The sequence below is a fragment of the Myxocyprinus asiaticus genome, chromosome 38, assembly GCF_019703515.2.
Source record: "Myxocyprinus asiaticus isolate MX2 ecotype Aquarium Trade chromosome 38, UBuf_Myxa_2, whole genome shotgun sequence".
Lineage (NCBI taxonomy): Eukaryota > Metazoa > Chordata > Actinopteri > Cypriniformes > Catostomidae > Myxocyprinus > Myxocyprinus asiaticus.
The window spans coordinates 2,861,382-2,876,706 of NC_059381.1; the positions used below are offsets into that span (position 1 = coordinate 2,861,382).

Here is a 15,325-nt window from a genome sequence, read left to right on the forward strand (position 1 = left end):
CATTGTGAGGACCTACAGAGCTGAGATATTCTTCTAAAAATCTTCATTTGTCATACACATCAGGGATATCATGAGGGTGAGTAAATTGAGAATTTTCATTTTTGGGTGAACTATTTCTTTAAGTTGTGATTTTAGAGGTATAATAATAGTGGCAACAGCGATTTAAAAACATTACTGCTAATTAAATAGTTGGCTATGTCTTCCTTTGCCAAGTAATGTCATCCCTGAGCCTAACTGTTGGCTGTTTAACCCTTGTGCGTCAAAAAAAGTTACTTAGAGGACCTTAGAGGACAAAAAACAATTTGGGGGGAGGAAGGGGGGGATTATCACAGTCTGGGATATGTCAGTGATTAGCAACAACATTGATTTTGATGCATTATTATTTTTTTGTGCAGTGTCAGATAAAAACACCAACATCAGTCCTGATCATAACTACCAAATATTCATTTATTTTCAGGATTTTAACCCTTTAAATGCCAGTTTATTTATATAATGCCACTGTTTTTTTTTTTACACACACACATTCTCAATACACACATACAAAACACACACACAATTTTAGCTGCATCATTAATTCAGTTGGCCTGCAGTGCTCTATAATACAGCAAACAGAAAATAGGAAAAAAGCATGTATTTGCTCCATAGGCTAAACATGTGAAAAATGGCGCCATCTGGTGGAAAATATAAAATAAATACATTTTGAAGCCAGGACTCTGGAATAAAAGCATAATATCATAGAATTCATGATTTTATGCTTTAATGGCACTGGGATCAAATATTGCAGTTTTAATGGGTTTCATTGGGGACATTTTTATCCTGAAGGTCCTGAGTGTGAATATTTTGTGTTCACAGTGTATTATAGATGTATTATAGGAACTGAGGTTGAAATATCAAAATTCCCCAAAAATACACACCTTTGGCAACATTTATGCCGTTGGCATTAACACAGCCAAAATGATCGAAAAAACAAAAATGAAAAAGACAAAAATGTCCCGAAGGTCGCATAAGGGTTAAAGCTGTAGTATCCAGCTCCTTGATAACTTATTTTTGGCAGAAATGGTGGTACATGATTGCATCATATTTAGCACGTTTAAACAATTTGTAAAACGCTGGTTTTTTCTAAAAAAAATAATCATTTTGAAAAAAATAAGGAATTATTGAATCCCTCTAACCACAATTATTTTATTAATAAAAAGATCCGAAATTGTATAACCACAAGCGATTCATCCTGTGGAAGCAAAAAGTGCTACAGGATTTAATTTGAATAAACTGTTGAGAAAAGTACATGCTAGAACAGCATAACAACAGTTTTAGATTTCTATAGAAAGTGTTGTGCATCAACAACTGCTGACGGAAGACATGCAAATCTGGAGTGATCTTCGAAACAAATCGCTAGAACGAACCGACTCACTAGAATGATGCTTCTGATTGACTTGACTGAATTAGTTGTGATGTGGCGGCCTCTTGAGTTGAAATTTGTGCAATGCTGCTATCCACTGAAAAGAGACCACTAACAAATCTTGTACAAGGCTGCATTTATTACAAAGAGTTGCAAGAATTTAATCAAGAATAAAACAACTAATTATAGACATAATTACTTTTGTGATGAAGGGTCAAAATATTTGTTCTTGCTTTATAAACCTTGTCAACAATAAACGATTTCCAAAAGGTCTCGAGTAGCACAGCTGCAGATAGTGCTGTCGTAATTAAAGACAGTTTTTTCTAATCATAAGATATTCTCTAAGAGAGGTCTCTTTCTCTATAGAAGTGTGCACACCTTTCATTCATGATGAGCACCATTTAAACTTTATAAAGCATCTTTACAGTATACAATTGCTTTCCCTAATATATCACATGCAAACCAAAGAGTTTCAACCTGAGAATGTCTCAGCCAATACACAGCCATTTTTTTGAACTTACAGTACATCTTTTATCCAAATACGTTTCATTTAGTTCAGCTATAAAGAACACTGATTTAGGTTTCTTAAACACTCATAATGCATCACAGACTTTTATTGTACACACAAATCTTTAAAGGTTTAGCTTCTACCCCAAGAGGCACTTTTGGTCAGATGATTTTTGATGAGTTAAGAACCCTTAAATTCTCACTGAAAATACATTTCCCATATTCCCTTGATTCTCTGTCCGAGCATAAACGCTGTTAAACGCAGCTTCGTGGCCACAGGAGTCCAGAAACGTGATAAGTTTGTAAGTATTCACTGAATACCAGATTCATCCACAGGAATGTTCCAGAACAACAGGGAAGAAACGTCACCGTTATTGTTTTGGAAGAGGTCTCCTAAACAGCAGAATATGAGGTTCTGAAGAGATGAAAAGAAAAAAAGAGATTATTAAAACACTATAACCCAGGTTTTTTTTTTTTTTTTTTTAAACTGGGGACCCCCAGGGGCCTGCGAGGGGGTCCGTAAAAAAAAAAAAAAAAAGTGTTCATAAATGTTCAAAAGTATACTATATTTAACCAATTTGACCCTATTGCCATTTCTGTTTAATCAAAATGTTTCTATTCAGGGTTATATATTTAATATTTTAAATGTATGAAATATGAAAAAACAAAAGTAATATTTTCCAGATAATTAGGGATGCACCGATATGAACAGTTTTGGCCTATACAATACAAAAACCTATACTGTACCAATAATATGTACCTTATTTTGCTTAGTAATTGTGCTTTTAAAATGTGTTAAAAAGCCATTTTATTACTCTAACAATAAATCATTTCCATTGAACATAAACTGGATCTGTTAAACACATGACAGGCCAAAAAATGTAATAGAAATTATATACATTTAAATTTGGAGAAAGGTTATTTTGCACTTCTAAAACATTTTTTGCACTTTGTTTTTGCAGTTCTAAACAACAAAACTCACATTTTACATATTATGATTGAACATTACAAATGTATATTATGCATTTTCGACATGCTTTCCTTTTTATTAATGATTTTATTTTGGTAGCAGGTATATCTTAATAGTACACACAGACAAATGGCTATAAACTTAAAATAACACAATAAATTACGTAATTATAAGTAAACCATTGTTTTTTCATATCAGCATTTTCATGCTTATGCGATCAGCATGCAATCGCCGATATGAAAAAAGGATTGTTGATATCGGCGGTTTATATTGATGGTTTTAATTTGGTCAATAATTGTCTGAAACATAAGTGATTCCCTACAGATATCATTTTAATTTATTTTGGCATTAGTACAATACAAATATAAAAGCTAAATTATTTATTATATATTAAAGGTGTTGCAAGCGATTTTTTTCATGGAAACGTGTGCAAAAAATGTTCCTACTCCCTGAAAGATATTAATGAAATAAGTGTTGTGAGATATCTCACCTGTCTCTGTGACAGTTCAGCAAATAAAAATATGTCTGCGGTCTCTGACGCTTTCTGCCTGTCAATAATTTTTTGCGTTCTCATTGTATTGTAGTTACAGCAAATTATTGAGGCTTAATGCCATTTTTATGGCATGTTGTTCATAACAGTTGTCAGCTGAGGGCGCTATTTTGCTGCCGTTGTTTTTAACAACCGATTCTGCACAATGTCTGTTTCAATAAAGCTCATTTGTTATCTTTGTATTGTGGGGTTTTGGAAAGAGGGGGCATAGCTAATTCAACGGCTCAGTCTCGTGGAAGCAGAACAGCTGAAATCGCTTACAGCACCTTTATATATTTTAGGAGAGGGTCCCTCACAAGGTGATTGTCATATTTGGTGGTCCTAGGCATCAAAACGCATGAAAACCCCTGCTCTGTTCTAACTTTAATAGGACAATAGTAGGTTAGAGTTTGCATCTCAAGAGTGAACCATATACAAGCCCAGCTTCAAAACAGCTGATCCTGGGTCAGTTCGCAGCATTAATGTGCACTGATTCAAGTCTTTTTCATTGATCTAGATCAGAGTTTCTTAAACTATGGGTCACATAGCCATACATGTTGGGTCGCGACACATTTTAATATTAGTGTATTTATTTCCTTAGTATGTGTAACTGAAATTGCTAAAAGCAATGCGCTCCGTTCAGAGCACTCGTCCAAGCTGTTGTGTTGGCCACTGTCTTGCCGAATTTTGACTCCCTATATCCTTATGTTTAGGGGTAGGTGTAGGAATGGGCTTTAGGGTAGGGACCAATGACGGTTAGGATTAGAGATGGGTGTAGGGATAAGGGCCAATCAGGTAGCAGGAAGTCAGAATCTGGCAGGGAGTCAAATTTAGGCACAACACCGGGACTGTCTTTCAGCTTTTTTCCACAATATAATAGGCATGCTCTGTTTCACCGCAACATCAGGCGAGGCGGGAGTGCCGTCAGGTGCTGCGGTCAAAGGGTTACTCATTTTGTCATTTTTCATGACACCATGGTTAACATGTACACTAGCCATTCAGAAAGATGACAAATTCCACAATTAATTTGTTTGTCTCTGTTTTATATAAAGGATCAGAAATGTGAGGAGCGCCAACAATGCGTTTTATGGGCAAGATCGAAGTAAAAAGTCGCTCATAATCAGGATTCCCATTCTTTTCAAAGCACATTTTTCCAGGACATTTTTTGTGCCCAAGAAGTGACATATTGAAGCAAAAATACATGCATCCATTTAAATCGAGCTTTTATTTTGGCATTTCGATGTGTTTTGGACATTCGATAAGCAGTTTGCTTCATGACCTAGTGTGGCTATTAATCCCCATTAAGCTGTGATTTTATTAAATAAATACATAGTCTGTATGTTCTGCACACTTCAGAGTTCTCTGCTCTCTGTCAGAGCACAGAGCGTGTATGCGCGATGATCATGAGGTGTTTTCAGTGCGAGCATCCAGCTTCACACAGTAATTTTGAAGTGCGCATCACTTTGATTAGATTATATATTTATTCAATTAAATCACAGACTTTGCAGTTTAATTATCACACTAGGACATATCGCAATTTTAATTTGTGCAGACATTCATTTTCGTCCAAATATGTCATATTCCATGACATTCTGCGTTTTATAGCTAATGCCATTTTTGACTAGATTCTGTGATTCCGTCCGTGTTTTTCGCATACTACATGTGGTTACCGCGGTATAAGCAGACTACGACCATTAAATTATTGAAAATTAATTCACAGCCCGAGGTGTGATGGCCGTATCACCACGCTACCAAAGTACCAGTGATCCGACCGTCATCATTGTCTAAAGTTTCGAAAATGTTTTTGTGGTTAACAATTTGTTCGTTCCAGCATTGCTGTTGCATTTTGTACTATAACAATACTTAAACTATTTCATCGTAGTAAAGCAGATGACCAGAAAAAGTCTGTGAAAGGGCTTTGTTCATGACAGTTAACCGTTGACGTTGTTTCACAATGCGCAGCCGCCGGCAGTGACAAAATGATCCGAGTTTGTGTATTTGACTCCAATTCTGAGTCCTGATTGTTACCATGTTTTTGTGCATGTAACAAAAACCTTGTTAGCAACGACAGTTCTATTATACTAAAATATTTTCCAGGACAAATAATTATTTTCCAGGATATTTAGGTATTTTTCCAATTTTCCATGACTGGAAAACTGCATTGCAAAATTCCAGGTTTTTCAGGAAGCATGGGAACCCTGAAATAAGACGGCATCCTCACGTGGCACCCGCATATTAAGAGAAAGCCATGAAGATTCTGGCAGAACAAGATGAAAAGCAGTTTTTCAAGTTAGGAAAATAGTTAAGAATTGATATAACGTTGAACATGAGCAGAAATACGTGCACTTATTAAATGTACTATGCACTCAGCCATGTAGTGTATGAATTTTCAAAGTGTTGTATTGTCCCAAATGGAACACTTAACAGTTTTTACTACACGGAAGCATTCGGCGTTTAACAGCTGGCGGAAGTGATGTTTCAAATGCAAGTGATGTGTTGACACTAGCTTTAGCACATTAGCCAAACTCAGTTCAACACTTATATCTCAAACAACGTACATATTCACACAGCTTGGGGTGATGGTAAAGCATTCAACTCACATTTGTAAGGTGCTGTATCCACTGAAGTTTCGCTTGCTGCTACATTCTTCATTATTTACAAGTGTTTTGTCGGACCAACAGCACAGCCAGGTAACTCAGCCTCTTCCGCTACATACGGCAAGCCGCGTGCATTAAGTGCATGAAGTGTCCAACATACAAAACCCTATGCATCATCCGGGTACTTAAAGTAGACTTTTTTTTTCTGCATTTTCAGTGTAATCGTTCAACTTGCACTACTTACACTGCAAAATGGCGTAGAATAGTGCAGATGTGTATGGTTTGGGACGCACCTTGTTATTCACAAATGAATGAACCATTTACCATGGTAACCATAGTTTCGGCCAAAACACCAAAGTTGCTGCATTTATTGTTACCATGCCTACTATAAAACTTCAAACTGTGTAAAAAGCATTCAGAATCTTTCTACTTTTTCCTGACTAAAAGGTAATCACCAGTTTTATCTTTTTTAACATTTTTATTTTATTAACCATAACTGTAGTAACTATGGTATTTAATGGTTTCTATGGTACATTTTTGTTGGGGTAACAAAATATAAAACTATATTTATTCTTTATTTCTACAATTTGAGAGTGTGCATGTTCAAATATTTATTTTTAGTTAAAATTTAGTTTGTTTAAAAGAATAATAATGATTTTTTTAATAGTCTGTCTATATCACAATTGTTTTAGACATAAAAAGTGAATAAATTAACGGATATAGCAAATAGCATATTGCACGGTTTTGTAAGTGTGGGTCCCAAGGAAACAAACAAAAAAAAGAACGTTTAAGAACCCCTTATAGGGGGCTTGGGTAGCTCAGCGAGTATTGACGCTGACTATCACCCCTGGAGTCGCGAGTTCGAATCCAGGGTGTGCTGAGGGACTCCAGCCAGGTCTGCTAAGCAACCAAATTGGCCCGGTTGCTAGGGAGGGTAGAGTCACATGGGGTAACCTCCTCGTGGTCGCGATTAGTGGTTCTCACTCTCAGTGGGGCGTGTGGTAAGTTGTGTGTGGATCACGGAGAGTAGCATGAGCCTCCACGTGCTGTGAGTCTCCGCGGTGTCATGCACGAGTCACGTGATAAAATGCATGGATTGACGGTCTCAGAAGCGGAGGCAACTGAGGCTTGTCCTTCGCCACCCGGATTGAGGTGAGTAACCGCACCACCACGAGGACCTACTAAGTAGTGGGAATTGGGCATTCCAAATTGGGAGAAAAAAAAAAAGGAAAAAAAAAATAACCCACTCACTGCTCTTGGCTGGATAATTTTACTAGTATAACTCTAATACAAAAGTATTAAAGTATTATTCATACAGGGAAGACCAGTAGTAGTTTGTCAAATTCATTTGGAACATTTAATTGAATACTTGATAGTGTTAATTTCTTTTAAAATCTGTTAAAAAGCACTGTTTTCTTAATTATTTAAAAATTTTCTTTTCTTTTGTTATATTATTACTGACTGTTTACTACTCTTGAATAATAACTTCAGAACTTAATCCTTTTATAATTAAATTAGTTTGTGTTAGGCTATTATTTGTTGTGCTACTGAAGCTGGTTTCAGCAATTATTGAACCATCTTGTACTGTTTGCACATGCGCTTTATGTAGAAATGTGTAGGTCTTTTAGTTCTGTGTAGTCTCATGTAGTTCTGTATTTGTTTTATGTTGTTTCATGTTGTTTTTAAGTAGCACCATGGTCCTGGAGGAACGGTGTTTCGTTTCACCATACTAGCTGTTTATGGTTGAAATGACAATAAAAGCCACTTGACTTGGTATCAAAAATCAACACATTTCACTAAAGACTACTGAATTGTTGGTATAGTGATAAATGTATATATTGTGTATGGTATATCTTACTGCAATAACATGATGGAAAAGTAGATCTCATAGAAGTGTGAGCACCCCTGCTGTAAATAATGTGATGGATGCGTTCCTTTATTTGACTACCGTGTGTACATGTAACATAAAATAACCTCCCCTACCCAGCGCAGTTTACATTTCTGTCCCAGATAATCTAGTTCAGGGGTGTCAAACTCGGTTCCTGGAGGGCCACAGTCCAGCAGAGTTTAGCTCCAACCATAATTAAACACACCTGAAGCAGCTAATCAAGGTCTTCAGGAGTGCTTGAAGATTACAAGGAGGCATTTTGGAGCAGGGCTGGAACTAAACTCTGCAGGGCTGCGGCCCTCCAGGAACTGAGTTTGACAACTCTGATCTAGTCGATTGCATAGGTATAATACTATAAGGTTGACCATCCGTCGAAATTTTAGAAAACATACAATCGAGGGGGCCGGACTAGCTCAGAGATAAAAGACACTGGCTACCACCCCTGGAGTTCACTAGTTCGCTAGTTCGATTCCCAGGGCGTGCTGAGTGACTCCAGCCAGGTCTCCTAAGCAACCAAATTGGCCTGGTTGCTAGGGAGGGTAGAGTCACATGGGGTAACCTCCTCGTGGTTGCTATAACGTGGTTCGTTCTCAGTGGGTCACGTGGTGAGTTGAGCGCGGATGCCGCGGTGGATGACGTGAAGCCTCCACACGTGCTACGTCTCCGTGGCAACGTGCACAAAAAACCACGTGATAAGATGCACGGGTTGATGGTCTCAGACGCGGAGGCGACTGGGATTCGTCCTCCGCCACCTGGACTTGAGGCGAATCACTACGTGACCACGAGGACTTAACAAAGTGCATTGGGAATTGGGCATTCCAAATTGGGTGAAAAAGGGGAAAAATCCCCCCCCCCAAAAAAAGAAACCATACAATCGAAACTTTGATGTTACTACTTGAGCATGTAACCAATACATGTTCTTTTTTCTTTCTGGACAAAACAAGCACATTATAATGCTTAATGTCGAGCCCTCCCCCTGATCTAGACGAAACCATGTGTTTTATAATACAGACCAGGTTCATGGATCATGTAATGGACCCATCCCAGTGACTGCTGCACGCCCAGTCTCCTCCACTCATCCTCGGACATCAGATGGGATTTGGGCACCTCTTTGGCCAGTTCCTGCGGTAAGACCACATGTCTGTAATCAGAAATGACAATAAACAGCATTCAGTTTAATTTAGGTAATAAATACAGAGACCGTCATGAAGATAATGTTACACTATATTAAATGTCACTAATCGGGCATAGATTTGGCTTGAAGACTGGGGGGGTTACAGTGTGAAAAATGTCATGTTTCCATTGATCATTGTATAACTATTGGGGGGTTTGTACTTGCTTGTTTTGATTATTGAGGGGTTACCTCTCCCCCATCCCCCCTGGAATCTACGCCCCTGTTTGGGAGTCAGCCAAATCGAGTTAAAGGGTAAAAACTTGTCTTGAAAAATACATTATGATCAGAGATATACCCCAACTCTATTAAACAATGCTCAACGATTAAATTGTACGCTGATATGAGATTAAATAAATGATATTTGATCAAACACGCCTCACTGAGGCCTTCAAGTAACTCAAACCTTCTCGACTTGAATTTTACCTGTATTCATAATGATCATCTGTGTATTTATCGGAGTAGTAGATCTGTTTATGAGACATTTTTGATCATGAAATTAGCGAAAGGTTCTTGAGATATCGCCCCGCGAAACAGTAATTCAGCCGTAATCTCGCTCGCAACTTTCTCACAAACTTCACCCGAGACAGTTTTGAAACCGCAATTCAACCGGAGCCGCCGTCTCTGATTGGCTGAAAAGGGTCACGTGAGTGATGTGAGCGTCATCACGTCGTAAGGGCAGCGTGAGGGACGTTGCTCTGTTCGTATGTGTTCAAAAATGTCACCAAGCGCTTTACATATTAGATCGTTCACCTTATAATCCTTATATTAAAGGTAAAGTGTGTAGTATTTGTTTTTTTTGTCATAAACCTGCTATTGTGAGGTAAACTGTACAATCCACCACACCACCAGGATATTGTTATCTATGCTCGACAGTTACACCACTTGAAAGGTAAAAACTGTAAAATAAAATAAAAATGTATCTAAAACTGTATTACATTTTATTTAACGATGATGCAAATAATTTTTTCATGGAACAATGATTTATTTTATTTTTTATTAAAACAATAGTGAATTTAAAATCATCTGATGTGTTTTCTAATTTAAAGCTGCCCCTTTAAATTCTTTGGCCAGTTCATGAATAATTTATTTGATTTTGTATAATTTATTTGAAAGAATTAAAAGAACAGTTTCATGTCTATCCTTGTATTTTTCATCTGGTCGAGGTTGATGAGGGTTTTAGAAAGTAATTAGTAATAAGTAATGCAATTACTTTTCAGACAGAGTAATTAGTACAGTAATCTAATTACACAGTAGAAGATGTCATTAGTAGTTAGTAATTAATTACTTTTTTAGAGTAACTTACCCAACACTGACTAAATGTTCCTACTCCCTGAAAGATATTAATGAAATAAGTGTTGTGAGATATATTACCTGTTTCTGTGACAGCTCAATACTGTTTTTTGCTGATACTATAAACAAGTGTCAGCGGATCGCAGACAATGACGCTTTCTACCTGTCAATATTAAGCAATATTAATTCGTATTGGCTATAAATACCATGGTATTATTACTATGGTTTTACTATGAATATCAAGGTTAAAATATGGTTAATTTAGTCAAATCATGGTAAATTTATTGTGAGAGAATGGAAAACTTGCGAGGGCACGCAAAACTTATTGCAAGGAAACGCAAAACCTGTTGTGAGGGAACGCAAACTATTGCGAGGGCACGCAAAACTTATTGCGAGGGAATGCAAAACTATTGCGAGGGAACGCAAAACTATTGCGAGGCCATGCAAAACTTATTGCGAGGGCATGCAAAACTTATTGCGAGGGCATGCAAAACTTATTGTGAGGAAACGCAAACTATTGCAAGGGAACGCAAAACTATTATGAGGGTACGCAAAACTTATTGTGAGGGAACGCAAACAATTGCGAGGGAACGCAAAACTATTATGAGGGCATGCAAAATGTATTATGAGGGCACGCAAACTATTGCGAGGGAACGCAAAACTTATTGCAAGGGAACGCAAACTATTGTGAGGGAATGCAAAACTTATTGCATTGGAACGCAAAACTTATTGCGATGGAATGCAAACTATTGCTAGGGAACTTAAAACTTATTGCAAAGGAACGCAAACTATTGGGAGGGAACACAAAACTTATTGTGAGGGAACGCAAACTATTGTGAGGGAGCGCCAAACTTATTGCGATGGAACGCGAACTATTGCGAGGGAACGCAAAACGTTTTGCGATGGAACGCGAACTATTGCAAGGGAACGCAAAACTTATTGCAATGGAATGCAAAACTTATTGTGAGGGAACACAAACAATTGCGAGGGAACGCAAAACTATTATGAAGGCTTGCAAAGTGTATTATGAGGGCACGCAAACTATTGCGAGGGAACGCAAAACTTATTGCAAGGGAACGCAAACTATTGTGAGGGAATGCAAAACTTATTGCATTGGAACGCAAAACTTATTGCGATGGAATGCAAACTATTGCGAGGGAACTTAAAACTTATTGCGAAGGAACGCAAACTATTGGGAGGGAACACAAAACTTATTGTGAGGGAACGCAAACTATTGTGAGGGAGCGCCAAACTTATTGCGATGGAACGCGAACTATTGCGAGGGAACACAAAACGTTTTGCGATGGAACACGAACTATTGCGAGGGAACGCAGACTATTGCGAGGGAGCGCAAAACTTATTGCAATGGAATGCAAAACTTATTGCGAGGGAACGCAAACTATTGGGAGGGAACGCAAACTATTGGGAGGGAAAACAAAACTTATTGTGAGGGAACGCAAACTATTGGGAGGGAACACAAAACTTATTGTGGTGGAACGCAAACTATTGCGAGGGAGCGCAAAACTTATTGCAATGGAATGCAAAACTTATTGCGAGGGAACGCAAACTATTGGGAGGGAACGCAAACTATTGGGAGGGAACACAAAACTTATTGTGGTGGAACGCAAACTATTGCGAGGGAACGCGAACTATTGCGAGGGAAAACGAACTATTGCGAGGGAACGCAAAACTTATTGCGATGGAATGCAAAACTTATTGCGAAGGAACGCAAACTATTGAGAGGGAATATAAAACTTATTGTGAGGGAACGCTAAACTATTGCGAGGGAACGCAAAACAATATTAGAAAAAATATCCCGCCCTGTCCTTTCAGGGGCTCCGTAATAATCGCTTACAGCATCTTTAATTCCTTTTTTTTTCAAAACTACAACAGGGAGTAGACATGACATATCAAGCAGTCTCATGCAGAGTGACATGCTATACTTCTAAACATCTAAAACTGTTTTAAATGAAATTTTTCTGCTTAAATAGTTTTTCTGACCTCAAAATAATTGTGAGATTACATGGAATATTTGTACTTTTTAAAAATTAATTTGTCACACCACAGGACTATTGAAGTGAACTACAAAAAAGCTTAAAACCAGATCAATATATTCATAAGTTCTTATTTATTACACTTATATAGTTCTTATTATGGCACAAAATGTGTTATTTTTGTAAAAGGGTAACTTTTATTATTATTTTCACATTTATCTTACTGGTTACATCGTTTCTGAATTCCATCTTACTGCTGTTTCCATTCATGCAAACACACTAACTCACAGCAGCCAATGGCATTCACCAGATGTGAGCTGCCAATCATTATGGCCCACCCCCTCGACTCATTCCTGTTGCTATGCTGTCTTTGAAACTATGGTTACAGTAAAGGTTCCTATAGGCAGTGAATCTGTCTGTATGAGACTTACCGCATATGTCTGTATGCGATTGGAAAGTGTATTCTGCTAAATATAATTCATTAACAGCAGTTTTATATAATATTTACAGAGATTAAAATTTGTATTAATAAGAGTGGATATTTAAAATTTATATTATTTCTAAAGCCAAGAGCAATATGTATTGTCATAGACAAACCTCATAGGCTCCTGTTTACAATCCTAGTGTATCATAAATTTAAGTTTATGTTACAATGAATGGTTTCATGTCATCACTGATGGCTAAACCTAACTATTAGTCACTGGACTAAAATTGCTCCTGTTTTGGTCTACGTTACTGGCCAATAGACATGTGATTGTTGGACATTTAGAAGGAAAGCCTTCCTCTCTCTCTCTCTCTCTCTCTCTCTCTCTCTCTCTCTCTCTCTCTCTCTCTCTCTCTCTCTCTCTCTCTTCCACTTTATATATTTCTTGCTGTTTTAATGAGCATGTGTAGGAGTGAACCCGACACACTTCAGTCATGACAATGAAGATCACGCACATCGCTACCCACTATCTCTCCGATATTCTATTTCTCTCTCTCTGTGTATAAATATAAGTACTTATATAGAATGTGTATTGTGTAATACATAAATTTACATTGAAAGAGTTTCACTGCCTATTGGTATGTTTTAAATGTTCTCTATTTTTCTTGTTTCAGGTCAGGGCATACAGGTGTGTTATGAATAGAAAATGAACCCGATGAACTGTTCCATGAGGTGAGCAAGCTGCCTGAGAACTAATGTAGTGTATATAGAGATAAATCTGAAATCTGTTGTTCATACTTAGGGCTAAACCCCTAACCCTAAATAATAAATGTCGGCGCGTAGCTTGTCCTGAACCGCTGTGCTATAAACAGATATGAAAGCACAAATCATGCAAATTGTTAATTTTCTAAGCTATCTGACTTTTTGCCTGGAAGATGATAAAACAGGCAAAAAAATCCCATAGACTAGCACAGCATGCTACAAACCACCCTGAACACCTTATCCACCACAAAGCAACCACCTAGCAACCACTCACAACTCCTTTGCAAAAGCACAGCAATGCCGTTGCAACCACCTGCAACACCCTAGCATCTGCACAGCAATGTGCTCAAAACCACCTGGAACACCTTATTCACCACATAGCAACCACCTCAATCACTCAGAAATGCCTAACAACCACCCACAACACCCATGCAAAGCATAGCAATGCGCTCAAAAACACTCAGAATAACTTAGCAGCTGCATAGAAACCACACAGAACACCCTAGCAACCACTCAAAACACCCTAGCAACCACTCAGAACCCCTCAGCAACTGTAAAGCAATGCTCTGACAACCACCCACAACACTCCAGCAATGCTTTCAAAAACACTCGGAACACCTTAGCAACTGAATAGCAACCACTCAGAACACCCTAGCAACCACTTAGAACCCCTCATCAACGCACAACAATACTCTGGCTATCACCCACAACACCCCAGCTACTGCATAGCAATGTGCTCCAAAACACTCTGAACACCTTAGCAACTGCATAGCAACCACTCAGACCACCCTAGCAAATACTCAAAACATCCTAGCAACCACTCAAAACCCCTCAGCAACTGCACAACAATGCTCTGGCTATCACCCACAACACCCCAGCTACTGCATAGCAATGTGCTCAACAACACTCTGAACACCTTTGCAACTGCATAGCAACCACTCAGAACACCCTAGCAAATACTCAAAACATCCTAGCAACCACTCAAAACCCCTCAGCAACTGCACAACAATGCTCTGACTTCCACCCACAACACTCCAGCAACTGCATAGCAGTGCGTTCAAAAACACTCTGAAAACCTTAGCAACTGCATAGCAACCACTCAAAACACTCTAGGCAACCACTCAAAACACCCTAGCAACCACTCAGAACCCCTCAGAAACCGCTCTACAATGCTCTGACTACCACAAACAACACTCCAGCAACTGCATAGCAATGTGCCACTCTGAACACCTTATCAATCACATAGCAACCACTCAAAACACCATAACAACCACTCAGAACACCCTAGCAACCACTTAGAACTCCTTAGCAACAGGACCGGTACTAGGCTACAACCAGAGCTTTTGGGGGGGGGGTCCACACATGCTTAGCAGCCTCATAGCAACAGTCTGACAGCCAACCACAAGCCCCTAGTAACTGCATAGCAGTGTGATAAAAACCACTCCGAACACCTTAGCAACCACTTTGAACTCCTTAGCAACCACACAACAACTCTCTGACAACCACCCGCAACACTCTAGCAACTGCATAACAATGCTCTAAAAACCGCTCTAAACACCTTATCCATTACATTGCCATAGCAACCACCTAGCAACCACTCATATCTCCTTAGTAACCACCTTAGAATGCTCTGACAATCACCCACAACAACCTGCACTGTAAAATCACTTTCTTACTGAGTATTTTTGTCTTGTTTTCCAGTAAAATATCTAAACATTCATAAAACAAGATACATTTACCTGAGAAGCAAAATGACATAAGAAAGTCTTGCTTTCAGAGAAAAATCTAACA

General features: G+C 38.4%; 1 protein-coding gene across 1 annotated transcript; it reads right to left on the minus strand.

Moving 5' to 3' along the window:
• Positions 1-499: 499 nt before the first annotated feature.
• Positions 500-9,672, minus strand: LOC127429283 (cyclin-dependent kinases regulatory subunit 2). The gene is made up of 3 exons (XM_051678237.1): positions 9,488-9,672; positions 8,904-9,031; positions 500-2,321 (listed from the first exon to the last, which is right to left on the minus strand). Exons 1-3 carry the CDS (start codon positions 9,544-9,546, stop codon positions 2,278-2,280), a joined length of 231 nt encoding a protein of 76 aa, XP_051534197.1. The 5' UTR covers positions 9,547-9,672; the 3' UTR covers positions 500-2,277.
• Between the last annotated feature and the right edge of the window lie 5,653 nt (positions 9,673-15,325).

What these genes read in the sequence shown, in the direction of transcription:
- LOC127429283 (XM_051678237.1), bottom strand. Translation starts at nt 9,546, where the DNA reads ATGTCTCATAAACAGATCTACTACTCCGATAAATACACAGATGATCAT. An exon ending in GATGATCATTATGAATACAG is followed by an intron (nt 9,032 to 9,487) that starts GTAAAATTCAAG and finishes TTCTGATTACAG; the next exon opens with ACATGTGGTCTTACCGCAGG. An exon ending in TTACATGATCCATGAACCTG is followed by an intron (nt 2,322 to 8,903) that starts GTCTGTATTATA and finishes TCATCTCTTCAG; the next exon opens with AACCTCATATTCTGCTGTTT.